Source organism: Zootoca vivipara, chromosome 8, assembly GCF_965207765.1.
Source record: "Zootoca vivipara chromosome 8, rZooViv2.hap1.1, whole genome shotgun sequence".
In the NCBI taxonomy this organism is placed as follows: domain Eukaryota; kingdom Metazoa; phylum Chordata; class Lepidosauria; order Squamata; family Lacertidae; genus Zootoca; species Zootoca vivipara.
The window spans coordinates 64,295,010-64,309,402 of NC_142591.1; the positions used below are offsets into that span (position 1 = coordinate 64,295,010).

General features: G+C 50.4%; 1 protein-coding gene across 1 annotated transcript in view; it reads right to left on the reverse strand.

The window, feature by feature from the left end:
• Nucleotides 1-7,830, reverse strand: part of GDF6 (growth differentiation factor 6) — a 29,307-nt gene extending 21,477 nt beyond the window's left edge. The window contains exon 1 of the mRNA XM_035126161.3: nucleotides 7,366-7,830. Coding sequence (XP_034982052.1) covers nucleotides 7,366-7,720 — 355 coding nt within the window. The 5' untranslated portion in view covers nucleotides 7,721-7,830. The remainder of the gene's footprint in view (nucleotides 1-7,365) is intronic.
• Between the last annotated feature and the right edge of the window lie 6,563 nt (nucleotides 7,831-14,393).

Here is a 14,393-nt window from a genome sequence, read left to right on the forward strand (position 1 = left end):
ATAAAAAAATACAAAATCAGGTTGCCTCGGGCACAGACTTACAAATCTCCTGCCCCGGAACAACAGGCCTGGAGTGAACCCAGACCAATACCGTCAAAGAGTAACACAGAGCAATTTGGATCCAAGCCCTCCGGATCTCACCAGAGGTGCCTGCCAAACGCCTCTAAACCCTGCAGACATTCGTTGCAAACAAGTTATTTAACTCCCCGCCCCTACACCTAACCAGATGTGTCCGCTCTCTTGCGCTTCCTTCCCAAAGAAAGGGGGGAAAGCGTCCTACGGAGTTCAGCGAGGCTTCTTCCGAAATAAATCCGCCTAGGGCGGCAGCTTAAAGTTAGGCGCTTTCTTGGGAGTACCACTGAACTCAATAAGGATTGCTCCGGAGTAAACACGCTTAGGAGGGGGACACAACAATACTGTCCTCATCCCAGGCGTTTTCTGCGTCCAGACAATATGCCTCCAACTCAGTTTAGTGCTGGCTTGCTGGGGGGCAGGGGGAGAATGGACCCCCAGGCTGGTCCCCCTCCCTTCAACCCCGGTCTTCTACCTCTTTGCTGGGCCAGGAAGCGCAGATTGGAACCGTCTGCGGGCTCCGTCGGTCTGGTCTGCATTAGCGGTTTGTTTTTTTTTGTTTGTTTGTTTGTTTGTTTTATAAGGGGCTCAAACAAATCGAATACAAGGTCACCCCATCATTAAAAGCGGTGAATTCCCTTCTTCCCCATTAAAATACTTCCCTGCTTGTATTTCATTCGCCTTTCGCCAACCACAACACAACCCCGAAGGCGCGGCCCGGATTGAGCTTCCCTCGTCTCGCCCCGGCCGGCCGGCCGGCGGATGGTCCCACCTAGAAACCTGCCGCTTTCCGTCAACACGCAGCCGGAGAGGAGCTGCGCGAGGGACCCGCATTCCTCAGCCGTCGCAGCCCAGCCCTGCTTCCCACCCCGCAGGGGTTGTTTTCGAACTGCGGGCGCTCCCCGCCCCTCGAAAAACTTCCCTTCCCTCTCGCCTACCCGCAACCCCCCGAGGGATATGAAAGACGCGTCTGCCAAGAAGGGAGGGAGATGCCCAGCTCCAGCACAGCCGCGCTTGGCGGCCTGCTTGCCTGGCTTCTCCTTTTTGCAGGAAATATCGCCACTAATTTGGAAACACACGCGAGAGAGATACACCCACCCACACACCTCAAGGCTTTAAAACCAGCGTCTTCCTCAAGTTCCACTCCAGCGGCAATGCGAAACCAGCAGGAGGGCAGTGTTCACACGTGACGCTTGATGCCCCAGTCCACCTACTGAGGGACAAGTGGGACTTACCTCCGGGTAAACGAGCAGAGGCAGGAAGTCTCCCTCTGTTGCTGTTTCCTTAAATCTTAAACAGACTCCATTTCCCTTCCCAGTTCTCCAACTTTCATACACGTGTCCTCCGATTCAGAGGGAAAGGCTACAAGAGGCGTCACAGCAGGGTTACCACGGGTGGTGACCTTCAGATGCTGTTGGACTGCGACTCTCACCATTGGGCCATGAGACTTGCAGTCTAGCGGCACACGGGGGCGCCACCTTGGTGACCCCCGGGGATAAAATACTCAGGTGTAAAAGATAGTCAAGCACGCGGTCCATTTCTCTTCTGCTTTGTACAGGGACACGGTCTGCATGTGGTACACAAGGGAATGTATCCAAATCCAACCCGGAGAAGACCTGGAATTACGGAACCTAAATTGGTCAGGTCTATTCACTTCAATGGGTCTACTCTGAGTAGTGCGAATATTGGACACAGTCCATGGAACGGAAGGGGAGCCTCAAAGAAGTTGGGGTGTTTTTGTGTGGTTTTTTCAGTGTCTTGCTTATGAAAATGGTCGTGCCACGCTCAGCCCTCGCTAGCTCCTCTCGGTCCCTTTGCTGAAACCTGCAGATCTTCCTTACCCCGGCCTAGCATCCTGATCCCAGACACCCGGAGGTGCCCGCGGCAGATGGACCTTCCCTGCAGCCCGTGTGAATTCTTAAGACTCTCATCCATGGCAAACTCAGCGAGGCAGAGAGAACCGTGCTCCAAAACGGATATCTACGATTGTAACCAAGACAGCGCCTTGAAGCCAAATACAAATATGTATTGAAGTGGCATAAGCTTCCGCGAGCTAGGCTGCAAGTCTCGACCACATGCAGGGAGTGTAGCGTGCTATCATGAGTTACAGGAATACATACACGTGGAAGGAGGGCGTTACCGTAGAAAGAGGCAACAGCGAAGTCAGAATGAAACGAAGCGCAGAAAGCAGAGACGCAGGGAGCGTAGCCACTCACAAAACTGTTTCTGCTAATCCACACGCATTTGGCCAATTCACATGTGAGCAGGTTTACTTGTTTTTGAAACCACGCAGCGTACTTTCCAGCCTTATATTCACTTGCGAGGAAATCAGTTCGACTGAACTCGCGGACTTTGGCTGCGCCGCGAGAAACTCAAGTCACAGTCCCGGTTGCTTTCTTCCAAGCAAGCCTATTTCTGATGCGCCAGGCACGTGTGAACTCCGTGGAAAGAAATGCCTTATGGGTGTCATGTCAGTGGGCATTCCCAGCGCCCACGAGCTCCCACTGTTTCCAACCTGCACCCCTGCCGCTGGTTTTTAGTATATCCCTGGTCAAGAATATACCAAGCTTTTACGAGCCTGCCTGCCTGCCCTTCCCTCGCCTTTCAACCTGATCCACAAATTCCGGGATTCCCAAGCCCTTCTTCAACCCTTGAGCCTCACCTGCCTGTCACCTTCCTCGGGTAGTAAATCACAGCAATCACTCGCTCTCAGGCAGGCCTGTCGATTTCTCACCCCCAGAGCCTGAGCTCTGAGCCCCCATTGAACTAAATGGGATTTCTTTTCACCCAAGAATGTCTAAAAAGCTCTCAAGAAAATAATAATAATTGCCTTTGCAGTTCACCCCTCAATCCAGCGGCATTTCCTAATTGTTCTGCTTTATTGTGGGGTTTCTAAACGTGGGGAGAGGGAGGGCGGCGACGGAGCGAGCCGAGCACCATCTGCGTTTTAATGAGTTTACTTCATGCGCCAACAGTAATTTTCCTACATTCAGCGAGGTCCTGTCTGATCTTGCGACCATAACTGGGAGGAGTGGTGGAAGGGGAGGGGGGTAACCGGGCTTTATGGTAAGGGGGGAGGAGTTAATGCTAGCTATCCCCCACTTTCCCCCCTAAACACGTAATAAAAATAAAAAAGCATGTGAGCGAGCAGAGCCCTCTCCGATTAATAAACTATTCTGAAAGTTCCGCACCGAAGGGGGAGGGTTTCTTTTTTTGGGGGGGTGTTATTTTTTAAGTAACGCCCTTCTAAAAACCACCAGAGAAGTCCAGTCGCCCTGATTTCCACAGCACGCGATCTTAACCGTGCCATCCTAGATCGAAGCAGCTGGAGGTCCCATCGATTTTCAGCCGAAAAAACCCTGGATTTATTCCCGTGGAAAGGATGGCTCGGGCGTGTATTATGACCCTCTCAGGCCCTCGTCGGACGCTGCGCGGGGAAGAGAGACAGAAGCGAGACTTAGGGTCGCTTCTCTTCCCTCCAAGCTCAGAGGAACCCCATCACTCAGGGTTACCTATAATGATTTAGGAGAAAGAGGACTGTTTCTTTAGCCAGATCCACAATAAATCACCCTAGTCTCCAGCAGAGTGAAGGGAAAAGGTGGGTGGTATTCGTGGGAGCGTCGATTTTTTTTTTTTAAAAAAGAGGAACCCATTCCAGCCACTCTCCTGCCTTTTCGTTTAAAGTGATATTGACCAGGCGAGCAAATACCGCGGCGATCCTTAAGGGAGGGCTTGGAGAATTATTCCGCATTAGGGAAATGGAAGTCTGTAGCTGCGCGTCAGGCAGGAGTCCTGCAAATCATTGGAGAGGATTCCTCCGGAGCTGCTCCTACTCCTGCTGCTGCATAAGCCCATCTCAGCAATTAACTGGAGGACGGGGGGAGCGAGGAGCCCACAGGGAGGTGGGCTTTGAAAAAGAAAAAGAAAAAAAGGGGGAGCCAAAGCGGGGGTCGCCTGCCACTTCAGAGGAACGGAAGTTCTCTTGAAGTCCTCCCCGTCGAGGGTGCGCCATTGGCTGGTCCGCCTTCATTATGGGAGACTAGACAATCTTTGATATGTTATGACATGAACACTCAATTAGATCACTGAGTTGAACTACTCCAATCAGGGGCTTGATGCTAAGCAACCCTCAGAAGGTCCAGCACGAGGTCACAGCCTGTGACACATCAAATCAAAATCAATGGGGACCGGGGGGGGGAGGAATGAAGGCTTTTCTCCTCCTCCTCCTCCTCCTCCTCACCCCCGCCCCTTCACCAAACCAGGGCTCCTCCTGGGGGAATCGCCCTCCCGCTTGCTCTGCCACCATCGCCCGCCTTCCCTCGGAGATACATCTTCCAGGAGGGCAGAGTGAGATCCATCTTTGGAGCCAAGTTTTCAGGGTCCTCTGTAGCCTACAAAATGTTCCCCTTCCTATCCCTTTTGTTTAGAAGGGAGCGATTTAAACTGGAGAGGTGTGTCCCAAGTTGTGCGTGGTTTTTTTGAAACAAACCACATTAAAAACGTCAAGGAAGGGTGGGGTCCCATTTCCTAGCTGAGTAGCGAGATAATCTCCTTTAAAACCAGATAGCATGCTATTCTCCCCTCCTTTCCTTGGAACCCACACCAGCATTCTTGGTGGGGTGGAGAGCGAGAATGGAGAATTAAGAAGCCGTTCAGGTGCCACCGACCAGCTATTTTAAACCGAGGCTGCCAGCTAAGGCCTCCTTTAGAAGGACTGCTCTCAACAAACGAGCAAACAGATAACCCATCCGAGAACAGTGTTTCAAATATGCCTAGCATCAACCTCTCATTATGGTGATGGGGGGCCGGCGGAGGTAGAGGCGCAAGTAGAAGTGCGGTTAACTCTTCCCATGAGCTGCAGAAGAGAGTAGTCTCCTGGGCTCCCCTTCTGCAGTGAAAGCTACCGGTACCTTAAGAATCTGACTCATGTAAGCTTGCGGTCTGAAATGAGAATGGAAGGGAATCGCCCGGAGTTCTCCCTTCCTATTCACTTTCCGATTGCCCTTCGAAGCAATAAGGAGGCAATAGATTTAAAGCTGGAGACAGGCTGCGAGATACTGTACCTGTAAGGTAGGTTGGAGCCGGGATTGGGGGGGGGGGGAGTGACAGGAAAAAAAGGGGGAGGTAAACAGTCTAAATCCGGGGGGGGGGAAATACTGTAAGTTAAAATTCTCCAATAGGAAAATAAATAAAAGAACGAAGTAATTTGCCACGGTTTTTTTTTTAAAAAAAAAACAAAAACAGAAGAAGCAATCTGCTCGGGTGTGTGTGTGTGTGTGGTAAAGATGGCCATGAAGCATATAGGCAAATGCTTAACAATGCCTGGAAAGTGTCCATGCCTCATTAGCCGGTCTCAGGGTTGATATGTGGGTTGAGGGGATGTTTCAAGCTCCCCCCCTCAATTAACTGCTGGCGTCCCCATTTCCTTGGGGCAGAGACCTTTAAAGGGCAGGGGAGCTACTCGGATCTTTTGAAATGAGGTGCAAGCTTTTAGTTCATTCCTTTCATTTTGCTCTCTTTTTTTAGTGGGAGGGAATCAACTACCATTTGCAGTTGGGGGTTTTGATCTTTGCTTCCTCCAAGGCTTTCCAAGGCTCAAGAACCACCCCCCCTGGCTCGGTTAGGAGGGCAGCTGGCGAGCGCAAAGGGCCCAGACGAGGCAGGCAGGGAGACCTGAACAGGGATGTGGGTCGAGATGGCGGCGGCGGCGGCCGGGGGGGGGGGGGAGAGAGAGACCCGGCTTTGGGGAAAGAACGTGCTAAATGGGAAGGGGGGTGAGAGAGGGAGGGAGAAGAGTGTGGGAATGATCGAATTTACAGTCATATTTATGGATCATTTATGATCCCCCGAAGGATCCTCAGAGATTTTGGAAAGTGGGACGGGGACCATCCACTAAAGGCTTGGAGAAGCGAATCACCTACAAGGGAGAGAGGTGGGTGGGTAGTGAAGCGATCTTTAGGGGATCTCGAGATCTAGCTCGACCTGAAGATGCTGCGATTGTACCCAGATTTGGTTTTTTTGGGGGGGGTTAAGAGGAGATGGCGGATTTATGTGGAAAAGATACGGTGTATATGTATGGGACGGGGGATTCCCACGGAATCCCACCGAGGCTGCCATGCATTAGGGAGAGAGCCCTGTTCAACCCGGTGGGATTTGCTCAGCAGTAACCGCGGGCCGGAAGGGGTCGAAGGTCCTTTTTTATTTTGCACCGGTTTTAATATTCATTGTGGCTAAATGATTCTGATTCTGTGGGAGCTGGCAGAAGCTGAGGGCGGTTAGAACCGAGCAAGCGCTGACCCTCGCAGAGTTTTATTGGAAACTGACCGAAAAATAACTTAATTTGTTTCATACAAAATCGGGCCCGGTGGGAGGATATCCCCCCTCCCCGTCGCGATTAACCTGGATCTGGATTCCCACAAGGAAACCGGGGGCCGCGAACACACAGACACATCCCCACCCGCCTTCGGATTACTCCGATTCCGCTGCGCTTTTAATCCACCGAACAGAATAATTGATTCCCGTAGAAATGGCTTCCTAACAGAGCACCGAAAAGAAAACTCGACCCAGAACTGCAGCTCATCCCGATGGGAAAAAAGCCTGCGAAACATTTCTGGCAGATGAGAGAGGCGCTTCCGTCGAAGTCCGTGCGCTTTATGGTTGAATCAAGTTTGGCAGAGGCAAGACAGCAGAGAGAAGGGAGAAAACTTGCCCCAGAAACCGAGCTCTCCATTCCCCGTTTATTTCTGAGACGCCGGGGCAACAGAGAAACCAAACGCGAGCGTTAGTCCCCAACCCCAACAGCGATTCCCCGGGTGGAGACCACCAGACGCCGCTTTCTCAAAGGGGCTCCCCGGCTACTTGTGCGCCTTGGACTCTGCGGAGAGAGCTACCAGGGTCGACGGGGCAGACGCCCCAGGAAGCGCGCAGAAAGGAGAAGGGGTCCCCCATCCAAGGCACGTGCTACTCCAGTGCAAGTGCTCCGGAGTGTATGTGTGTTCACATCGAGACGCGTGTGGAACCCCCTATTCAGACTGAACTCCAGAAGGATGCTGGTGGCAGGGCACACAGGAGCTGAGAGGGATTCGGGAGCCTGCAGGAATGACGGGGAAACCAGGGGAGCGCGGTCGGATCGGTGCACTCTTTGGAGGAGGGAACGGAGGGGCTGCAGGCTGGAGGGAGAGAGGATGGGGGGGGGGAGACGGTGGACCGGGCCCGGGGAAGTGTCAGAAGGGGGATCGGGCCCGGGGAACCTGCCCGAAGAGGGTGCCCGTCCGCTGCGCCCCGTCAGCTTACCTCGCCCCCTGTCCACGAAGCTGGTGATGGTGTTGGCGGCTTTGGAGGACTGGAAGAAGGTGGCGTTGATGCCCAGCTTCTCGGCGATGGAGTAGGTCCGGTAGAGGGAGAGCATGTACTCGTGGGGCTCCACTCGCGGCGGCGGGGCCCAGGCGGACGGTCCCTTCCGGGCGGCGGCGTCTCGGGGCGAGCGGGGCGCTTTGCCGTCCTGTCGGCTCCGCATGCCCTGGTCGGACTCCCGGAGAGGCTCGGTCGGCGCGTCGGCGGGGATGGTGGCCTGCTGGCAACAGGGCAGATCCCCCCAGAAGAAGCAGGCGAGGAACACGGCGGAGAGCAGAGCCCGGGCCGCATTCATAGCGAGCGAGCGGCTGCCCCGGAGCCAAGCGCGCGCCCGCTCCGCACAGGCGAGTCCCTCGCGCAGCGCGCACAGCCCAGCCCGGCGCAGCTCCCTCTGGCCGTCTGCGGCGCAGCGCTCGCTGCGAGAGAGGCCACAGCCCGGCCGGGACACGCCCCGCGGCACGACACGCCCCCCCCGCGCCAGGACACGCCTACTCCCCCGCCCGGGAGGTTCTTTAGGGGGGTGTGACGGTGGGGGGGGGAGCGGGACGCCGCTAGAGCCGGAATCTCCTTTGCGCCACCAGCCAGGACTCAGCCCAGGGGCGAGGTATGCAGAGCATGTGCAGAGTGCAATGGGCGTAGCCAGGTTTTATGTTGCGCCGGGGGCGGGGAAGAACCTCAATTAGTTAACTATTTTTATTGATTCAGTTGATTGAAGGAGGGGAGCTGCCCTCCTGTCTCTCCTGAGCCTCTCGCACTGTGTGATCATCCTAGGGGGCGGCTGCTAGGCGGGGTTGAACTCCGATTTTAGGAGCAGGAGGGTCCAAGCCAGAGCAGGCCGGAAAGGAGAGTGTCTGGGCACTTCACCGTCTCGATTAGGCGCGTTTGCTAAACCATAAAAGGGTTGGGCTGGGAGATTTGTTGTACTGTAGTGAAATAAGGAGCTGGCACTCTGCACATGCTCCAAGACATTTCTTTGCCAGCTTTTGCTTTGTATGTTCTCCTTTGTGAGTTTTGGCTGAAATGAATTTATGGAAAGGGGGGCGGGGAGGATAGAAGTACAAAACTTCTGATTGCTTAATCCGGCAGCTATGCAGCTGAGACAAGAGCTTGAGTGGAAATTTGGAAGTTGATTTTTTACAATTGACAGGCTCACCTATGAAGTATACCCCAATCCCTCCTTCCACATTGGAACCAAGGAGGAGCCAAAGGAAGGAGAGCTGTTCTTAGTGGTTTCCAAAGTTACAGAATACATTTCTGCCCCCTCTGGACATTGGGCAAAGTCTGAGCTTGAGCACGTTTTGAATATGCTCTTTTCCACTGGTTCCCAAGCTTCCCCCTCTCCACCAACAGACTATTTTAAAATTGCCTAGGGCCTCGGCAGATCACTTAATGATTTTTCTGCCTGCTGTAGCAATTGGAATGTGCTATGCTAGATGCTCAGTTATTTTAAATTATTTATTTATTTATTTATATAAAAAGGTATACACTACTGCCAAAAAAAATATTAGAGCAGTTTCTGGTATGAAAAACCATAAAATTAAAATCCTTTAACAAAGTTGAAATCAAAAATAGTGTAACTATTTTGGAAATATGTGTTCTTAATTCTGGTATAGATAGGCCTGATGAAATAGAAAAGTTTTCGGCAGGTGTTTAAAAGTTGGCACAGAAGGCATCTGCTGAATCTCTGTTGGCACAGTATCCCACAATTTGGCTAATGACACTGAAGCCTTGACTTCTTGTTATTGTCAAATGAGTGTCACCAATTCAGGGAACAACCCAAGTTGCTCCTTGTAAGATATAATAAAATAATTGTATTTTATTACTTTTGTTTCTTTTGCTTGTATTTTTGTATTGCGGTTTGAATTCTATGGACTTCAGTTTGCATGTGTGTGCCATAGAAACACCAGACACATTAGTTTGGGAAACCTGCCTCTAATCATCACCTGCTTGCTGGCTAGGCATTAATGTTTTTCTGCCTGCAAAACATTTGTTGTGTGTACAGCTATAGCTCTTCAAGCAAATTATCACATGCAATGCTCCATATATGTTTGCTTTTCAACACGTATCCTGGAATTCCATAACTGCACATCTCAAGCACATGGGACAAGTGTTCAGGTCTGCCCTCATCACTGCAAAATCAGTATTTGATGTGGCTGTAATTTAGCTTATTTTAGTATATTGTTGTTTTTATGTTTTTATGTACTCATAAACGTGGGTGGCGCTGTGGGTTAAACCACAGAGCCTAGGGCTTGCTGATCAGAAGGTCGGTAGTTCAGATCCCCGCGACGGGGTGAGCGGTTGAGCTCCCGTTGCTCGGTCCCTGCTCCTGCCAACCTAGCAGTTCGAAAGCACGAAGTGCAAGTAGATAAATAGGTACCGCTCCAAGCGGGAAGGTAAACGACGTTTCCGTGCGCTGCTCTGGTTCGCCAGAAGCGGCTTAGTCATGCTGGCCACATGACCCGGAAGCTGTACGCCGGCTCCCTCGGCCAATAAAGCGAGATGAACGCCGCAACCCCAGAGTCGTCCGTGACTGGACCTAATGATCAGGGGTCCCTTTACCTTTACCTTTTCAAAAGTTCAAAAAGGATTTTCAGTGCAACCCGCTCTGAAATTGCTCTGCGATGAAGATTGAGCTACAAATGCTTTCAGCAAATAAAATACATAGGTTGCATGCAAAAGATGTGCTTTCCGTGTATTTATTTTTTAAAAACTTATGGTGCTTTTAAAGATGCCCTAGGTGGACTTTGGGTGGCCAGGATTGGCTAGTATGGAGGATCAACCATTCCTCCTATTTCTGGGAACTGGCTTCTAAGTACCGTATGTTTAGCCCTCAATTCTCTTGGTAGCTTTGAGGAAAATCATGTGTGCAGAAGAAAGAAAATGTACTTCTTCATGCAGTGCATAGTTATATGGGACTTGCTACCACAAGAAGCTATACTTCCTCTCGGATCAGCGGCAGCTTTCTAGTCACTGGGGAACAACGTTGGAATTGGGCTATTGTTCAGAAGTAATGCCATGCCTCTGATATGAGCAGGGAGACAGTTCTTATCTATTTTCATTGCTCCTTATTCCCTACCAGTGCAGTTGGCCAACCTTTGACCACCTGTCAGTGCCTAGTTTAGTGGTGCCTGCTTGCCTAACCTGCCCTCAGTGTTGGCTTTATAGATTTTTAGAAGAACAAATAATGAGTTTGGTAAGAGCACCTGTGTGTGTGTGTGTGTGTGTGTGTGTGTGTGTGTGTGTGTGTGTGTTAACCACAGCCTTGACCAACTGTCCTTTCACTAGGCAGAGAGAAACAGTCTCCCCTGAAGAAGACAGGGCTTCATGATTTTTTTAAAAAAAGTTTAACGTTTTATCCACTCTCATCCCTGAAGGATTTGGTGTAGACCACAAAATTTTAAAAAGCAAAGTCGGCTCTAAATGAGGCTTTCTAGAAACAGCCCACCTGCAATTTCACTATCATGTCCCAGTTCTGTTTCTGCCATAGTGAACTTCTGCAATGACACCTCGAAAGCTTGAGATTTGGTAGGAAATACTGAACCAAGCATTTCGAGAAAATCCAATTTATTTTCTTTCCCAAAAAAAGGAGAAAGTTTCTAGTTCTCAAGGCTGAGAAAGTGCAGACAATGGTTCAATGGGGTTGGGACTGAGTGGATGAGTCCTTAGTTGCCATGCATAGATTCTTCACTCTATATAGAATGTATATGCAACAACAACTTTATTTATATTCCACCCATCTGGCCCATTATAATTCATTGTAGAGCACCCCACAGTGTTGTAAAGTAATGGTGTCATTAATTTTTTGTTGGGTTGAAACTCCTCTTGCACTGGAGGCTGATGTAGACACAGAGAGAAACTGCTGTGTTTCCTAGACCAGTGTTTCTCAACCAGTGTGCCTCCAGATGTTTTGGGACTACAACTCCCATCATTCCTGACCACTGGTCTTGCTAGCTAGGGATGATGGGAGTTGTAGTCCCAAAACATCTGGAGGCACACTGGTTGAGAAACACTGTCCTAGACTGTCCTTTCTGACCTAACCTGTGCTGACCATCCTTCATTTCCTATCCTACTTACTTCCTCTTTATTCTCACCTTGGGAGAAGAGACATCCTTTTTGTGTCTCTCCTGCAGAAATGCAAGAGCAAGCATAGCTCAGGGCATCACCACCTGAGGTAGAGAGAACCCTCAGATCTTTCCTGTCAATCAAGCATGCATTTCACGCAGCAAACATAGCTTTCTTATTTTCCGAAAGTCAAGAGCAGGCACCCCCAAACTGCGGCCCTCCAGATCTTTTGGCCTACAACTCCCATGATCCCTAGCTAACAGGACCAGTGGTCAGGGATGATGGGAATTGTAGTCCAAAACATCTGGAGGGCCGAAGTTTGGGGATGCCTGGTCAAGAGTCTCAGTGTGGTTATACCCAGGATAAAGTGTGCTCCTCCAACAGGAATCCAGCATTTAAGTTCAACGTTTCCAGAGCTTTTTAACTCCAAATGCCAACAAGTACTGGTTAGAGTGTTGGACTGGGACCTAGGAGACCAGAGTTCAAATTCCCACTGAGCCATGAAGGTCACTGAGTGACCTTGGGGCCGGCCAGTCACTGATCTTCAAGGCTCATCCACCCTTTCCTTTTGTCCTGGGTATTCTAAGCATAGGTCTGTGTCCCGAGTGCTTTTTATTTTTATTTTGCCCGGCCGTGTTCCCCAGGAAAATCTGATTTTTACAGCGGAATTGGAGCGAATTTGGGTTTGTTGAAGAGGAACATTTCTGCCTTGTTTCTAACCTAGCTCGCAGATCTACCAGTGAGCGCAAGTGAAAAAGACAGTCACTTAGAACAAAAGAACAGGGCTCCTCTGAATTTGGGCCTGTGACACCCTCCCATTTACTCAACATCAAGTGCACTCCCAACACTGGTTTGGGAAGCGGTGTTCCTGTAAAGTTAGCCACAATCCACATCTATCCTGTTTTTTTCTTATGAAATACTGCAACTTTTTTTTAAAAAATAAAAATTATTAAAGATTTATTAGTTTACAAAAATGTGTTCATTGTCTCTTTTCCCAAGTTGTGTTTTCTACAGATCCGTTGCATTTGTTGTGAGACATTAGCATTGCATGCAGTATTCGGTTGGGAAGGAAAGAGGGGAGAGGGGAGAGGGGGTGTGGAGTGGGGTGGGGTGGCAATGCTTCTATTTTTCTACTTAGTCTATGTGTGGGGTTTTGTGTCAGTGTCACTTGTGTGGATTCTCTTTCTATTTGCTTGTTATATTTCCTTGGTGGTGAGCAGTGGCATAGGAAGGGTGTGTGTGGTGGGTGTCATCACTTGGGGTGTGTGTGTGACAAAATGACAAAAATGTGTTTTTGAAAAAACAACAACTCCCTCACCCACCGCACGCCCCTTCCTACGCCACTGCAGAAGCACTCTGCCTTCGAGTGATTTCCAGAAACCCAAAGCATTGCTGACTCCAACTTTGCAGGTAGAGCACAGCCTTTATGGCTAGTAGCCTTTGAGAGCCCTCTCCTCCACAAATCTGCCTAATCCAGAGGCGTAAGTTAGGTGAGGCGGGGGGCACTGGGCGCCACACCGTGGGGCCTGCAGGCAGCGTGCCTGAGCCACATGTCTCTCCTGAGGGGAAGGCGGCGGGCAGAGTGCCTGCAAGCTCCGCACTGCTTTTTCGAGCAGCGCGGGGCTTGCGTCTGCCCACCGCCTCAGCCGCCCTACAGCTGAGGGGGAGGCTGCCAAGAGGCTCCATGCAGGTGTCCTGGCTTGGCTAGCCCTGCCCCCATGGGCAGCTCGCTCCGCCCCCCAGCTGAAGGGTGTGAATGCCACCCCAGACACCTGAGCGGCAAGCTATGCCACTGGTGGTGAGAGAAGTTGGGGGTGGCCTGGGGTGTGGTTGGTTGCCTTGGTTGGCTGTAGTGAGGTTTGCTTATGTGTGTGAGTAGGTGGGTTTTTGGGTCAGGTTAGCCATATTGATTTGTATGCTGTCGGCAGATTCTTGTGGTTGTCTTGTTGGGCTATGTATGTGAAAAAGGGGAACCATACCCCTATTTGTCCCTGTGTCAGTTTCAGTTTATTGGTGAGTTCATGGGTAGGGAAACTAAGGCCCGGGGGCTGGATCCGGCCCAATCACCTTCTAATTCCGCCCCGCGGACGGTCCAAGAAACAGCATGTTTTTACATGAGTAGAATGTGTCCTTTTATTTAAAATGCATCTTTGGGTTATTTGTGGGGCACAGGAATTCATTCATTTCCCTCCTCCAAAATATAGCCTGCCCCGCCCACAAGGTCTGAGGGACAGTGGACCAACCCCTTGCTAAAAATGTTTGCTGACCCCTTTGTTAGTTTTTCTAGGAAGGCTGTTTCCTATACAATTTGATACCATTGCTCCATGTTTACTCCTGACAGGTCTCACCAGTGTCTGGCTATGATGCTTCTGGCTGCCGAGAGTAGGTGGGTTATGAGCTCTTTATGATGTGAGTGGGCATTTCTATCTTGAAAGATGTTTGGTAGGGCCAGTTATGGGGTGACATCTAATACTTGTTTAGTTATTTTGCTTATTTCTTGTACGACTGATGTTCAGAAGAGTTGGATTTTGGGACATTCCCACCACATATGGAGGTATGTGCCTGTGGAGGTGCATCCTCTCCAGCATTTTGGCACGGCTCCTGGGCATATCAGCACTAGTTTCCATGGTGTTAGGTACCATCTGTAAGTTAGTTTCAGGGTGAGTTCTTTTCTTTTAGCTGAGATGGATTTAAAGGGAGGTTTAGACCACATTCTAGTCCATTGAGTTGGGTTAATTTCATAGCCTATGTTGCCCTCCCATTGTTTTCTGATTGTTGAGGGGGGTTGTGGGATTTTGGAGTAGTATTTTGTATATTGCGGATACCATCCCTTTGCCGTACTGTATCTCTTTGTTGTTAGGAGGAGGTTTTCAAAGGTTGTCAGGGGCCTAGTTGCTGCTGATTTT